This window comes from Phyllostomus discolor, chromosome 3 (assembly GCF_004126475.2).
Source record: "Phyllostomus discolor isolate MPI-MPIP mPhyDis1 chromosome 3, mPhyDis1.pri.v3, whole genome shotgun sequence".
NCBI lineage: Eukaryota > Metazoa > Chordata > Mammalia > Chiroptera > Phyllostomidae > Phyllostomus > Phyllostomus discolor.
Window position 1 is genome coordinate 99821967 of NC_040905.2, and position 15618 is coordinate 99837584.

At 43.0% G+C, this 15618-nt stretch overlaps 1 protein-coding gene across 1 annotated transcript; it reads left to right on the top strand.

Moving 5' to 3' along the window:
• Positions 1–243: 243 nt before the first annotated feature.
• Positions 244–6897, top strand: RPS15A (ribosomal protein S15a). Its single transcript, XM_028520163.2, has 5 exons — positions 244–346; positions 1373–1510; positions 2139–2218; positions 5020–5105; positions 6258–6897. Exons 2-5 carry the CDS (start codon positions 1378–1380, stop codon positions 6349–6351), a joined length of 393 nt encoding a protein of 130 aa, XP_028375964.1. The 5' UTR covers positions 244–346; positions 1373–1377; the 3' UTR covers positions 6352–6897.
• The last annotated feature ends 8721 nt before the right edge of the window (positions 6898–15618 follow it).

Genomic DNA, 15618 nt, shown 5'->3' on the forward strand with positions numbered 1-15618 from the left:
TATACATACGCAATATCAAAATCTACTTTAAATGGTGAACAGTTAGTGCAATAAAAATTAGCAAATATCTTGTCAAGTTTTTCATTTTTACAGATTAAAGTGCTAAAAGGTAATGGAACCTCCGACTAACGCCTTCTATACTCTTCCCAAGGCTTCACCTGGGAAGATCGATTCTATCGACTCTCTATTGCCCACCCCTGAAGAGGCTCCGCCCTACACCCATCTTCTTCCACTAACCTTTCCCTTCCTCCCAGAGGCACTTTGAAAATCTCGCGATAGCCTTCCCTTTTCCCATAACTCCGTGGGCTTGCCCCTCCCGTCCTCTTTCCGCCATCTTTCCGTGCCGGTGAGTACTCCTCTGTGAGCCATCCAGCATCATCCGTCAGTTATCAGCACCATCCTGCTGTCTCAGACTCGACTTCTGTGCTCTGCGAGGATGCCGGGGCTTGTCTGGGCTGGGGATACTGGCCTTGAAGGGGTCTGGGCAGGCGTAGGGGAGAGTCATGTTGGGTCGCCCCACGCTCAGTACCATGGGGAGCTGGCTTACAAGGCACAGGCCACAGCGCTGGCGGGAACCGGAGCTTTCGACCGCCCAGAAAGGTGGTAGTCCCCGGCTCGGTCGGCGGCGCCAGGATCTTCTCGTAGTGGGTGAGGCAGCGCCTTGGCTCCGGGCGGCGGGAAGCCTTGGGGACCGTGGCCATCGTGGGCCGTGCATTTCTGCGGGCGCGCTGGGAGCTTGGGCGGCTGGGGACGCGGAGCAAGGGAGTACTGTCTGGGGTGGCAGTTGGGTGGGAACTAACCTGGATTTTCATTGCTTTAGGGTTTCCCCTCAGGCACTTTGCTGAGCTTGAGGAAGCAGGTTGGATCCCTGCTGGTGATACTTGAAGCATGATTTGGTCTCCGTCCTTAGCTTCAACAACTTTCCAGAACTCTTGCAGTTCGTGCCCTTTGGGCTAGGGTCCATTCTTGTGCATGCAAAATGTTTCTATTTGCCTTTGTGATATGCTTGCTGTTGGATGCAGTTTTAGATGTCACAAAGACGTTCTATTTTTAATATTTATGGGACAAGGTTGACGTTGAGTTAGTTGATTTAAAGGACAGTGTTAAAGTATTAGTGTTAATAGTACAGGTGCTGCTGGATTTCAGAGTTAGGAAAACGTTGTCGGTGACTCTTAGCTTCCTGTCTGAAGAACTGACCGACCATAATGATAATTTCGTTTTGTTAGCTGACATATTACGCTGGGGATACTGGGAAGCCAGCCTGCTTAGAGATAGGGAAACTTCCTCATGATAGAGACAGAAGAAAGAGGATGTGGAATGATTGGGTCCCTGTTGATGCGGTGATGGTAAAACTCTTGTCTTCCCTGAACAGCCATAATGGTGCGCATGAATGTCCTGGCTGATGCTCTCAAGAGTATCAACAATGCTGAAAAGAGAGGCAAACGCCAGGTTCTTATCAGGCCGTGCTCCAAAGTCATCGTCCGGTTTCTAACTGTGATGATGAAGCATGGTAAGTGTTGCTGCTGTGTTTTATGTTTTGCTGTACAAAGATATGTAAGGAACCGATCCTGTAGAAATTGTGGACTGGGACGGGGGCGGGGGTGGGGTGGGGGGAGCCCGCTGTTGCCAGTACCTGGGGATTGTGTGCAGTTGACCTGTGCTGTGGACAGGATGGTGTGGAAAGATGATGCTGTTGAAGAAGCGTTGAGTAGGTTAGGACTGTTAAAAGGAGGAACGAAGTTTGTGGCTTGCTCTGCTTGGTGTTTGGGATTTACAGTGGTCTTTCAGCTGTATATCATTGAAAGCGCTCCTGAACTCTTCTAGGAGCTTTGGGATGGAAAGGATTGTTGCATGTCTGGTCCACAAGGTGGGGAGCTATGAAGGAGCAAGGGGGAAATAATCCACTTTCAAGAATTGCAGGGTGGGTTTTGGGTGCTGCCCCCTGAATATTAAGTATTTTTTATTAGGCTGTAAAAATTGGTTCTGATACAGAGCAACTGTCTTTTCCTAAACTGCTTAGAGAAATAGATGAGGGAAAGGAATCCAGTAGGCAAACAGCAGGAATACTAGAAGAGCATAAATATTCAGGTCTGTCAAATTGATATCTGCCAGTTAATACAATCAGTTATGTTCTGTAGGCTACATTGGCGAATTTGAAATTATTGATGACCACAGAGCTGGGAAAATTGTTGTAAACCTTACCGGCAGGTTGAATAAGGTAAGAATTGATTATTTTCCACATTTAAGAATGATCTTACATGGTGTTGATATTGCTCTTGTAAAACAATAGTGGTGTGGTGTGCTTATTTTACCTAGTTAGGTGAAGACTTACATTAGGCAGTGATTAAAATCATTAAATCTTATATCCCACTTTACTTCATTTGTTCTCCAGGGTTGCACATGTTCTGGAATTGTTAGTTGACCTGGTGTTTGTGGAGTATGAGCTGTTTGAAGGGCTATACAGGAGGGTTGAGGTGAAGCTGGTGGTCTTGGTATTTGAATCTTGGGTGGTTTACTGCTTGCCTCACTGGCTTGAACTTGGGTGGCCAAAGTCACACTAATCCTTTCAATATAAACAACTTTTGTCCTTTCTTGGGTTTTTGAACGGAATAGGATTCTCTAAGAATGTTAATACTTCTCTTCTTCCTGGCATAAGCTGTATATGTCTCTGAGGTCTGTGTTCCCTGTCAGTTTGAGTTGTCAGTGTAACCTAGTGGGTCTGTTTGAGCCATTTGGCTATGGTTTAACTGATTGCAGGTATTTTGGAAGCGGGTGTCTGGAGCTAAGTCAGGGTCCCTGAGCTGCCACCCTGCTATCTCTGTTCATGTTTGTAGCTTTCAGATTTTCAGGGAGTCTGAGATCCTGTGGTCCAGCACAGATGGGGAGGGGGAGCAGGCCCAGAAATTGAGTCAGATTGATTGGTAGGGTTATTTCCTTGTCCAACAATTTCTTTTACAAAGTTGCTCCCTGTGAACTCGGTTCATATGTGGCTAGATACTGAGTGGTGTTAGATGAAAACTACTGCGGTGAACTTTTTATGAAGGATTTGAAGAAGGATTTTCTAGGGTAACTTTGAGTATGTTTTGTTTTCTAGTTACAACCTTTAGATCACTGCCCCAAAGAAAGATTTAGAGCTCTTGAAGTATAAGAAGGTGTGTCATTGCTTTTTCCTAATTTTGGCAGTTAGGAAGCTGAGATCTGAGCTCTGCTCAAGGTGTGTCAGCTACTTGGTAACCAGTGGGAGACAGTTTTATAGCACATCTTAAAACTGTCCTGCAGAAACTATGTAAAACTAAAAAAAGAAAAAAGAAAGCCAACTTCTTTTAGTTGGAGAAGGGCTGCATAACAAATTCTTGAACATTCACTGTACATAATGGTTTGAGATACAAAATAGAGCATTTCCCTATTGGACCTCATTTGTGGCATTCTTGTTCTGTGGTATAATGGTTTGAAAAGTTCTGGCTAAGAGGTAGTTGAAATCCAGGCCCCTGCCACTTAACTGTCTGACTTTGGGCAAAACAGACTTCAGTTTTCAGCTTCTCTTGAGTTTCAGTCTTCCTCATTTTTGCCTGTTTCTTTTGTGCAAGAGGTACCCTTACTGTGGAAATGTGGGCCTGGGGGGAAAGGTAGTATTTAAAGACTGTTAAGATTTATCTGGTTTGGGAAAGGTGTGCTGGTTTAATTTTGTTTGAATGAGACCCATTTTTCTGCTGGAATAAAAAACCTGGATGCTGTGGAATGGAGACCTCAGAAAGGTCTTTCATTTTAGGTTGCTTGGAGAACTGGTTTTCCCTATTCCTGTATTTTTTCCATCCAGTGTGGGATGGAATCAAGTCACATTATAGCTAATAGGAAGTAGTGCCTGAGTAGGTACGCTTTCTAGCGCAGGGCAGTTGGGCCTAAGAGGCCCATTTTCAGTTTTAAACCTCTACCTAGGGATGTGTAGCTACAAAACTTGAATGAATTCTAATCTTGTAATCTCTTTAGTTTACTGTTAAGCATCTTGGAATTTTTTTAATGATTGTCTTGTATAGGTGTGTATACAACTGTCTACCTGCTTTCTTAGTCATCTGGAGTTTACACTTTGATGGTCCTAATCCTGAATGTTCTCACATGATCATTTCTTGTGTGTAAATAGTGGGAGCCTATCTGCCTAGATATTTTTAGGTGTGCTGGTGATTTATAAGCACTGTTGTGAGCGGGGTGTCATATTGACTTCTAATTAAAGAGACTTTTGATCTTCCCGACTTTCATTTTCCAAAGCCAGCTGATTAAGTCAGACACCCTGTATGAACTCACAGGTAAATTATGTAGCTTGTTAGTAGATGTTTGAACATGTATTGTGTTTTAGGATTTGTATATGATTGAGCGATTGAAGTATTGTGCTTTGGCTCTTGGAGAGCTCTCACTGGGAGAGGACAGTTGCTGTGTCTCAGTAGCAAACAAGTGGGATAACGTTAAGAACTCTGCTCTTTCTCCTTCCCATCCATTTTGTTGGATGAGTTTGGAAAACTTTGCCAGGGGTTGTAGAGGGTAGTAAGCCTTGAAAGTATTTAGCGGTAATTTATTGGTGTGGACACTGTTCTTAGATTTTAGCTTAGTGCCTGTGGAGCTTGTTTCTTAGAAATTCTGAAATTTTGCATATTCAGTTTATAGGTGAAGGATTTGAGACCCTACCTATCCATATTAGCCTCACTATCTAAAAAGTTTTGACTGCAATTTTGTCTAAGACTTTGTTATGGGATAGCTGTCTAGCCCATGGGGAGGGCGGTGTGCACATTGATGACCTGACGCTGACATATGTCCTGCGTTTTTTGACTTTCTCTATACTTTGCTTTTTCTCCCTGGGTTGCATTTCATAATTTAGTATATTTCAAATGGCATTTATATCAAGTACTGTACATTAAATGTTGGTTGGTTTGTATGACTTTTTGTATGGCTGTTAAGGAAGTAAATATTGTTTTGTGTTAGTCTTTCTGTTATTGATGAAGAGTGAACATCTATGTTATGCTTTTACAGTGTGGAGTAATCAGCCCCAGATTTGATGTACAACTCAAAGATCTAGAAAAATGGCAGAACAACCTGCTTCCATCCCGTCAGTTTGGGTAAGTTGATTTTTCTCATTTAGAATAAGTTAATGCTAAAGATTGCTGTGATGCAATTTGACAACCTGAGTTTTGTTTTGTTACAGCAGTAGGAATTGTGTTCACTCTCAACCTGCTTGACTCAAGGATTTAGCTGTTGTCAGTTCACATGCTAGTGTTAGGATTCAGATTCTGAGAGGCATATGAGAGCTGAGGTTGAGAGAGCAGATTTGTGTCCCCTTTAATGTCTGCTCTTTTGGTTCAGTGCATGTACTTCACGTTTATGTGTGATGTGATTCCTCTCCTATGGCCGAATCACTTCTGAACTGTAGGCCTCTGGGGAAACTCAATTTGAAAATGTTCATCTTTGGTAAGAGGCCGAGTTCAAATCCTTGTTTTCCTACTTTAAAGGTATGAATCCTTGGGCAAATGATAGCCTTGATATCTTCATGTATAACAGTAGTGATAGTTTTCTCATAAGTTCTATTATCAACCAATTTAATTCTGGTAAAGCACTTTAGGGTCTGACAGCACTTTATTTGTGGTTAGAAACTTAAGCCCTGCAATCCTGTTTGGTGCTATAGTTGGATTTACTCCCACTTTATGGTTACTGGGTAGCAGGTGCAGTGTTAGGAGCAAGTCATTTCTAACTGTAATTATGATCCTAATTTTAATTCCTCCCAGTTGGCATATATTGTGTGCCTTGATTCCCATAGTGACCCAGGAGATAGGCCAGGTGGGACTCCCATTGTCCAAGTGACTCTGTACAGTAGTTTCCCTGTGGTCTTACATATGGTAAGTGGCAGAAACAATTCCATCCAATTCGTAGCAGTACTTGGATGTTTGAAACTCCATGTCTCCTTACCTGAAAGCAGAAAGTGACATTTTGAAGATGAGTGCAGTTTTTGTTGTTAGTTAAACTTAATAGCATTGTTTCTCTTTGTTAATCTAGGGCAGAGCTGTGAGTGTGTGTGGCTGAGGTCTCTGGTTTTGAGACTTTTGGTTCCAGGAGTCGTGCCAGCTTGTGTAGGCACTGTTAGTCTGTTGTCTGTTAGGGGAAAGTATCTTAAGCACTGATGAATGTTGCTGCTTTTCTGTACCAGAAATTGGCTTTGTGTTGAACTATTTAGGAAAAACTCACCAGCATTTTTTTTTTTTTTTAACTCTCCATAGTTTCATTGTACTGACAACCTCAGCGGGCATCATGGACCATGAAGAAGCAAGACGAAAACACACAGGAGGGAAAATCCTGGGATTCTTTTTCTAGGGATGTAATACATATGTGCAAATAAAATGCCTCAGTGGACTCTGGTGCTTCACTCGGTCGTTTTGAACGTGACAGCAGAGTAGCAAGAGCTCCCGCAGCAGTGTGCAGCCTTTGTATTAATTGGTGAATGCTGTTTCCCTGAAGTGAACAAGAAAGTCTTGGTTTGTGATTACTCCACCGTCACCCTCATGGCTCAGCACAGGAGGGTGTCTGGCCCTGGATAGCTGAGTCTGGGTTGGGGTCCAAGTGGTGAAGCTGTCCCTTTCTGGGGTCTTATGTCAACCCTGGAAAGAGTGGTGCCTTTTTTCTTGTTTTTAGCTTGATACAGTACTCACTCCATGCACTGTTAACTGCCCTGAAAATACATGGTTAGTTAACTATGTAAGTGCTTGTAAGGAAGCAGGCAGGAGGAAGACAGCTAGAGCCCTCAGCTCACTAAGACCTCAAAGTAAATTTGGATGGCATGTCAGTAAGATTTTTAGCAATGTGTGTTTGTAAAGTGGCATTTTAAAAAATGAAACATCGTTTTAAAATTGTAGTTGTACTGTAAACCTGTCACACATGTGTTCCTGGGGTTGGGGTGAATAAGTTTGCTAGACCACTTTACCTGGGAAATGTTTATAAACAGCTCAGCCACCAAAAAGGGCAGGAAGGCTCCTGTGAGATAGACCAGGCCTCCACCCTACTTCTCAGAGCACAGTACTGTTCAGGGTAGATTATAACAAGAGCTACACGTGTAATTAAACTTTCTAGTAACCACATTGAGACAAGTAAAGAGATAGGGATTGATTATTTTTCTTAACATTTTGTGTTCAGAATGTTAAAATTTGAACATGTAATTGATACAAAATGAATGGAATTTTACTTTGTAATAAGTCTGAAATCATGTATGTTACACATTAATTTATACTTAAAGCACAATTTAATTGGGACTAGCCACTTTTAATAACTACATGTGGCTGGTATTCCGTAATAGACAGTATGGGTTATCCTCTTTATTTTTGGTAGGACTGACAGTCTGGCCAAGGAGAAAAGAGGCTTGGGAGAGAATCCAGCTACTGTACAGCTAGTCTGCTGTATTTGCCGGGTATGGAAGTGGATTGGATGGGGCAGTTCAGAGCCTTACATAAAAGAATAGCAGCTACCTTGTCTTCTAGTCATGTGGGCCAAAGGCTGCCAGATTGCAGGCCTGATTACAAAACATCCAGTAGACCTAGGAAGTGGTATGAGGTGCTAGCAGTTGTTTGATGCTGTATAGGTTTGATATGATTGTCTTCAGAAAAGTATGTTCCACCATTACCTGTTGGGGTTATTTTGATAGCTATCCTGCAGGACTACTTTCTGACCATCTGATAGGTCAAGCAGTTCTCAGCACTCTTTATTTCAGCCTGTGTGGGGATGTTGAATTATCACTGACCTGGCATAAGGTGATCTCCAGCAGGTGACAACTGAGCCTTCTTGTCAAAAGGGAGAACCTACCTCATCGGGTTGCTAAATGAGAACATGTAAAACAACCCAGGGCTAGCATTCAAGAACTTAGTAACTTCCTGAAAGGGGGGCCTGTTGTAAGGAGGCACATAACAACCCCATTTATCGATAGGCTCCACCTGCTTTTAAATGTTAGGAGTTGAGAGAGGTCTGGGTCTGAAGCCTCTGATGTTCTGAAAGCTGTGAGTGATTAACATGTATTTTGGGGTTCAGCAGATCAAGCACTTGAGCATCATACTGTTTTATTTGTAAGGCACAGAGGTGAGTTCAGAATAATGTTCAAAGAGCTGATTGTTGATTTTTTTTTCTCTTAATGCCAAGATTGTAGACTCCAGGAGAACAGGATATGTTTTTGTTAACTTACATCTGATCACTAGCATGATTACTAGCCTAGAGGGGATCCTCAATAAGTATATGTTGAGTTGAATGAATCTTATTGGGCACTGACTATAAACATTAAAATAGGCAAGAAAATGGCCCCATTTGCCATCAAGATAGGGTGGAGATCCTGTGTCCTTTGAAATAGTTAGGGATGGAAAAACTGGGTTGGGGAAAATGGCCAGTTGGTTAAACAGCACATGTTCTTTGGGTTAATGAAGGACCAGACGAGAGGGCCTTAAGTCCATGTTTCTGAGTCCCAGTGAGTACAATTCTAACATGACCTGGGGCTGGTTGGGGCTGGACCCAGGTTTTGAGGATCTGGAGACAGGTTAGGTTCCTGCTGGCAGGATGATTTGGCTCAGGCCAATTGTACTTAAGTGATGTGAGCCTTCCTTCACAACATGTCTGCAGACAGCGGTTGGGGTTGTGTATGGGTGTGACAGCATCTGGATCACCTGGGCCCACCAGGTGCACCGGAGTCATAGTGTTGAAGAAATCTTAGCACATACCTAGACCCTCGATTCTTAGCCTAGAATCTATAGGTGGGTGTCAGGGACACTAAAGTTGACATGCAAAGTTGATTCCCATGTGTTTTTCTGGAGAGATCTTTTGATCAGAGGCTGAAAGAAATCTAATCCAAAGGTTCAAAAAACTGCCAAGGACATCCTCCACATAGATGAGGGCATGTTGTGTTCTCATTTGGAGGCTGTTTGGCTTAGCTGTGAGAACTGGTGCCTCAGGGAACAGTTCACCGGGCAAGGTGGAGTTGCAGCCTTGGTTGGCCTGCATTACATCGCAGACATCCTACTCCCCAGGCTAGAAAGTTACTTTGCACTTCTGACCCCAAAGACAAAATCTGATTCTCACTTGGCTTTTCAATCTAATCCACTGCCTGGACACTATGTGCCCCACCTCTGGGACTTGGCTTGTGGCTCACCCTACCTGGAATGCCTTTTCCCCAGAGATGTTCCTAAGAGCCAGGTTAAATGTCTCTTCCACCAAAAATCTTCAAAAGAAACATGTATTATATGTTACCTTTTTTTTTTTCCTCAAACATGCAAATGCCTAAATAGGATAATAGTGCTTGTTAGATGTTTACTATGTGCCAGGCATGGAGCCAGGCTTCATGCTATCATTTAATCTTAACAAGGCTATATATATCATGACTACTTATTACTCCAGTTTTTCAGGTGAAAAAAATGGAGCACAGAGCTGTGAAGACATTTGTTCAAGATGCTAACAAGTGGCAGAGTCAAGATTTAAATGCTTTTAAATTAGAGCCTACCTGTGACCTGGCCCTTACTATGTTCTGTCACGCATTCTTGTCTTCACTGTTACTAGTGTGTGTTAGATGTCCAGGGAACAGGAGTGGGTACAAGGGCAAAAATACTGAGTCCATGTCCTGGTTGTAGCCTGTTAATCAGACAGATTGAGTTCTCCACAGCAGGAACCCTGTTACTCTACCCACAGCATCCGGCCTATCAGGATGTCTGCAGGTTTGAAGTCATCTCTGACCGGCATGGGAGATCTGTCTTAAAGTGGAATCATAAGCAGTGCTGTGTAGTGTTCAGTCTACAGAATTACATGGACCCAAAAGTCTTAATGGCAGCATGGAGTAGAGTTGGATGTGGGCAGGATTCAATTCAAGGTCACTGTCCTGGCGCCCACTTACTCATCTCTTTACATTTTAAGTAATCTGATAGGCAAGGGAGGTGCTGAAAACCACACAGAGGATATGCCAAAGAAGACAGTAAAAATAGGATTAAGAGAGTGGACTTTGGAATCAAATGATGGCCTCAGTCAACTTGGGTGATTTTGGGCCAGTTGCCTGTGTGTCAATCTCATCTTTAGGGATAATAGCAATACTTCCTGTAGTAGTTGTGAAGATTAAACAGTGATGTGAAGTGCTGCAGTGGTAATTAGAACTGTTTGCAAAATACTCAGGCTCTCTCCCTGCCAGGCACATACACTTTCCATGTGAGTAATTCTGGCCAGTGAATGAGCTGTAAGCAGAAGTGGTGTGTTACTTTCATGCTGGAGCATTTAGTGGCTGGTGTGAGATCTACCTCTTGTCTCAGCTGTGGTGATGGGCTCTGCCAGAGAATGGACACTCCATTAGCCCAGGCCTGGGCATGAGGGTGACAACGCAGAGCACCAGCGCTAAGCAATGAGTGGAGGAAGAGTAAGAAGTCACCCATGGATTCAAGTTTGTTACTAACCTCATACAAATGCTTAGAGCAGTCTCGGAAATTAGTAAGGGCTGAAGTTAACAAAAAGGAAAAGGATGGGATATCAAGGAAAAAAACGAATTGGTCTTCTCTGAGCCATGTCAGGAGACTATCCATCACACTCTCTGTTCTCAGGGTGGCTTTTTCCATTACCTTCTCCTTTTCCATGCATGCACATGGTTCTCAAGGACGCCCAACTCCCAGCTCTCTGACAGACCATGTTGAAGATACCTTAGGATATTTTGAACTGGGGAGCTGTGAGGTTTATCTCTAAAATGATGGAAATAGTAAGATCTTGAGTTCTTCAAGGTATTTGAGTCTGGGCTGCCTGTTGTTCGTGACATGCAGCTGCACCCCTGCCCTTCCCATGTTTATATCCTGTGAGCAAGGATTAACAACCTCCTCTAAAAAAGTACCAATTTGAGCTCAATTTAAAGTTAGTTACAATAAATTAATAAAGCTAAATTTAAATTTGCTGGTTTGAGCTAAATTCTAGTTACTTGCAAACTAACAACTCTCCTGACTCACTGATCTGTGCTGGGACTTCTTGGGGGTTAATCTCATCATCTGTCAAATGGGGGCCAGGATATTGGTGCTACCCTGCCTTCTCAGTCAGTGCTCTTAGTTGGGGGAGAAAACCCGTGTTGGCTAGTGTAATTTATTGAAGGATAAAATGTAACACAGAATCTCCAAAAGGGCCAGAGAATTAGTTTGGAGGCTTTGCAGCTGGAATGGTACCTCATTTTCCTGCTGGCCTGTTCTGCTGGAGAACCCTGCTGCAGCTGGGTCGACACCATGGCCCCCTGTTATCCTGTGTCCCTAACATGCTCCTGAGTTCTGTCTATGCCTTGGTTATTTCTAGAGGCTTGAGGTTTCTCTATTGCCCTTACTAGAATAACTGGTACTGTTGGTATTTTGGGTTTGGGTGGAAGCTGTCCTGTGCATTGTAGGATGTTTAGTAAACAGTCTTGGCCTCCCCACATTACATGCAGGTAGAAACAAAATGTCTTCAGACATTGCCCAACTTCCCTGCTGGGCAGAATCACCCTGGTTGGAGAAGCATTGCTCTCTTGGATCGAAGTTTCACACCCTAACTGGCTGCAAGCAGACAGTGCCAGTGCCAGGGCAAGAGATTAGAAAGAGGGCTGTGTGTCCTATCTCTGTGTAGTTAAAAGTTATGGATCAGGCTAACAAGCTGATTAATAAAATGTTTTATTTTCCTATCTGACAACTTCACAACAACAAACCCCCCAAAATCTGGTTTTGTATGAAGGAGTTGGCAAACTATCAAAGAAAACTGAGTTTAATTATATCTAAGTTGATGGACTAGCTCTATTTGGATGAGAAATAAAGATGTTTATAACTTATAAACTATCATATATATATTATCCACAAAATTATTTATTTTATTTCTATAAAGTCATTAAATATGTTTTTATGATCAAAGTTTCTACATAACTTATGTTCCACTGGTAGTAATGATTCAAAGGACAAAAAAGAAAATGTAATTATGTAGTTTCAAAATATAAAAATTTGAATATGTTTTTATAGAAAATATAAAAGTAAAATAAAAAATTTTAAGTCCAAAAGCCTTTTCAAAGTTGCTTTCTAAATATTTAAAAGTGTTTAGTAACATTACAGGGCAGAAAACAAATATAAGTAATAAATATCAAAGTTTTAAATCAATTGTTTAAAGCTGAACATTTTAATATTTAAAAAAATTAACTTACCAAATATTTTTATTATATAACTTTTTGAAATTCCAGTTTTCAGTGTCAGTGTAGTTGCTAATATAAAGAATTGGTATCATTTCACACATATGGTGTCTAGCTCTCATACATACGAATTAGAGACTGACATGAATTAAGTTGCAAAATGTTCTCAGCTACAATCAACATGAAAAGAAGCAGAAAAAGAAATGCTCAACACTGGGAAAATGATACTTTTTAGGCCAGAATCTAATAATGCATGCATGCTACTTGAGAAGAGGAAGTTAATTAAGAAGTTAATTTATTCTTTCTCTCACGTGTTTTCAGCACTTACGTTCTCTGCATGCTCTGAAGTGCACTGTCTGTCTGAGACATTGGCAGAGGCCACAGCCCGTACACCTTTGTGCCATTCAGATATAATTGCATTTTGTTTGGAGATTTTAGGGCAAGACATGAGGAGAACATTCTTTGGCCTGAGCACTGTTTATGAAATGGGTTGTTTAGGATTACGGAGTATGCTGACCCAGTGCTAAGCAAATGATCCCGAGTGACCAGAGCACACTTGTGTTCCGTAATGAATTTATTGTTTTTATTTTCACCCGAGGACATGCTTGTTGATTTTATGTATTTTTTATTTTTATGAATTTATTTTTTGATGCATTTCTAAGATGCAGGGCCACCTTTGCAGTGCAGCTGCAAGAGAGATCAGGAAAACTAGTGCCTGCCTCTACTGTGGGCACCTTTAGACTCGTAAAACAGGGATTTCCTCACACGCGGAAAGAGCGCTCAAAATGGTGGGATAGGGAACTAGTGAGTGGGCAAAAATCTGTCAGAATCAGCTTTTGAAGAACTCTGGACTCGAGTCAAAAACTTTTAACAGCCAAGGGAAAATGTGTTGAGAGAAACTGCTGCTTCATGGTAGGAGTGCTGTTGCATTTTAAGCTTGAACTCACCATTCTTCATGTTCCATGGTGGTGGCCCAGACTTCTGGTGCTGGTGGCTAGTGCCCGAGGGGCAATAGGGAACTTATTCCCAAAGAACAGTGGTGATGGATGTCAGCCTGTCTGGTGGCTCCCTGAAGGACGGGTGGAAAGGCTTCCTATTTCTTCATTCAGGGCATTCCCAGGGCTGAGGTGGCTTTCCAGGTGGCTTGGCCTCAGCAGCATTGGGCGAGAGACAAAACTTGGGACAAGTAATAGACCAAGAAGTCTGGGAAAGAAGAGTTTGGGAAAGAGATATGTGTGGGAATAGAGCTTTTCAAAGCTTCCATGTATGCCAGGGAATCAAGAAAACCAAGAGGCTTTCCCATACAGAGGCATACCCAGATCTGTTGCTGAGTAGAGCGTTGAATGAAAACATTGAAAGTCTGTTTCTGTAAAATTTGTAAGACACTGAGGGCCCAGCAGCCCCAGTCAGGAGCCCTCTCAGAGTGCCTAAGACAAAAGAGAAGAGTCTTTCTTCCTGGCACTCCTAGGCTAGGACAGGGAACTCTGATGCAGAAAGGCCCCAGGGCACGGGAGGCAACCCCCCTGGAGCAGATGCTTCCTGATGGTGCAGGGCTAGTCAGTGATATATGCAAGGCACCCTGTAGGGAGTCCCAGGAATGCTGAGAGCACTTTCTGGAAAGTGCTGACTGTTGGAGACTAGCAGCGCGCTGGGCCAGTGAAGTGGTGAATTATTATTATTAAGGTAAATTCATATTACATGGATAGCAGGCCCTCAGATAACAAGAAATCTTTGTTGTATCACAAGGGTGCTTTAAACCATGCAGAAACCACTCCTGTCAGCAGAGGTGGGGCCCTGCCTGGGTACGTGCCTGGCACCCAGAAAAAATGAATACTATTAAGTTGTGTAACATCTAACAGCCAAAATTTCTAGTTTTCCTCCTTTGTGCCTTGAAATGGGAAGAATGGCATAGAGAAGAAATAAACCAAAGTACTCTTGACTTACCAGCTACCTTCTGTCTCCTGTCTTCATTAAAAATAAAGGCCCATTTTGGGGCCACGAAGATGGGAATGTGTTTAGAGTAGATTTGTGCATGTGTGGTGACACCAGGCACCGTTGTTTGATGTTTTCTCTTGCTGTGACAACAGAGGCTGGTATGAGGTGGAGTTGCATGTCTGTAGAAAAGTGAACAGTATGGCAAGGGAGAACTGGGGAGAGCACCCATGGGTGCATGGTTCCAGCTCAGGAGGAGTGTTGTGGGTGGTGGGTAGGTGCCCAGGGAGAGGACACCCACACCCACCTGTGCTGCCAGCACAATTGCTCCTAAAGCAGAGAGTAGGTGTGGTGTCCCTGCTTCCTGAGGCGTCCGGAGGACAGGGGATCTGTGAAAAGTGTCGGTGATGATGGTGGTAGCCATACTTGTACTGTGCATTCTGTGTTCCAGAAAATGTTCATACAATAACACATCTAATTTCCACATCAATATTACCAGCCAGGTACTATTGTTATGTACATTTTACAGATGAGGAAGCTGAGCATGGAGAAGTCAAATCACTTGGTCATACAGTTAGTATTTGGAGGAGTCAGATCCAAACCCTGGCCTCTCTGTCTTAACTACTCACTGGCTTCATGGGCTCATCATGAGGGTTAAATGAGTGACCATGTTAAGAGCTTAGTCCAGCTCTGGCAGCTGTGGCTCAGTGGATTGAGTGCCGGCCTGCGAACCAAAGGGTCACCAGTTAGATTCCCAGTCAGGGCTCATGCCTGGTTGTGGGCCAGGTCCCCAGTAGGAGGCATTTGAGAGGCAACCCCACATTGATGTTTCTCTCTTTCTCCTTCCCTTCCCTTTTCTTTAAAAATAAATAAATAAATAATATCTTTTTAAAAAAGAGCTTAGTCCAGTGTTTAACACAGGACAAGTGTTCAGAAAATTGTAGTAGCTGTTACTAGTATAAGAATCCAAACACACAAGTGGTGCTTTCTCCAACTCTCTAATGGCATGTGTTTGTATAAAGAGCCACCTTTCATAGGGGTGTGGGGACATCATAGGAGTGCAATAGACTAGTAAATTTCAGAACAAAGACAAACACCTTTGTGCTGTGTGGAAGATAAAATTTGCTCTAGTCTTCCTTCATTTGGCCCCAGCCCCCTGCCCCACTCAGCTAGGTGAGTTGGTCCCCTCTCCGTCCCTCAGCCCCTGTGCTTCTCCTGCACTGGGGCACTGGCCACACATTTGTGTAACTGCCTGGTCATGAGCCAGCCTCTCAAAGGATCTGAGAGGTGCACAGGTTGTGACTGGTCATCTGCAGTGACTCCAAGGGACCCTGGGTAGAGACTGGGAATGTATGGGCAGCCCCCTCCCTAGCCTATTTTGGCAGTCTACTTGTTACAGCAAAATCCAGATGTCAGAGAATGTGATTTTCCTTGTTTTCTTCCTGTGAAATAGAGTGTAGGTCTGGTGTGCAGGGAAGAATCTGGTGATTTGTATTTTCTGCTTATTTGGCTCCTGGCTGAAT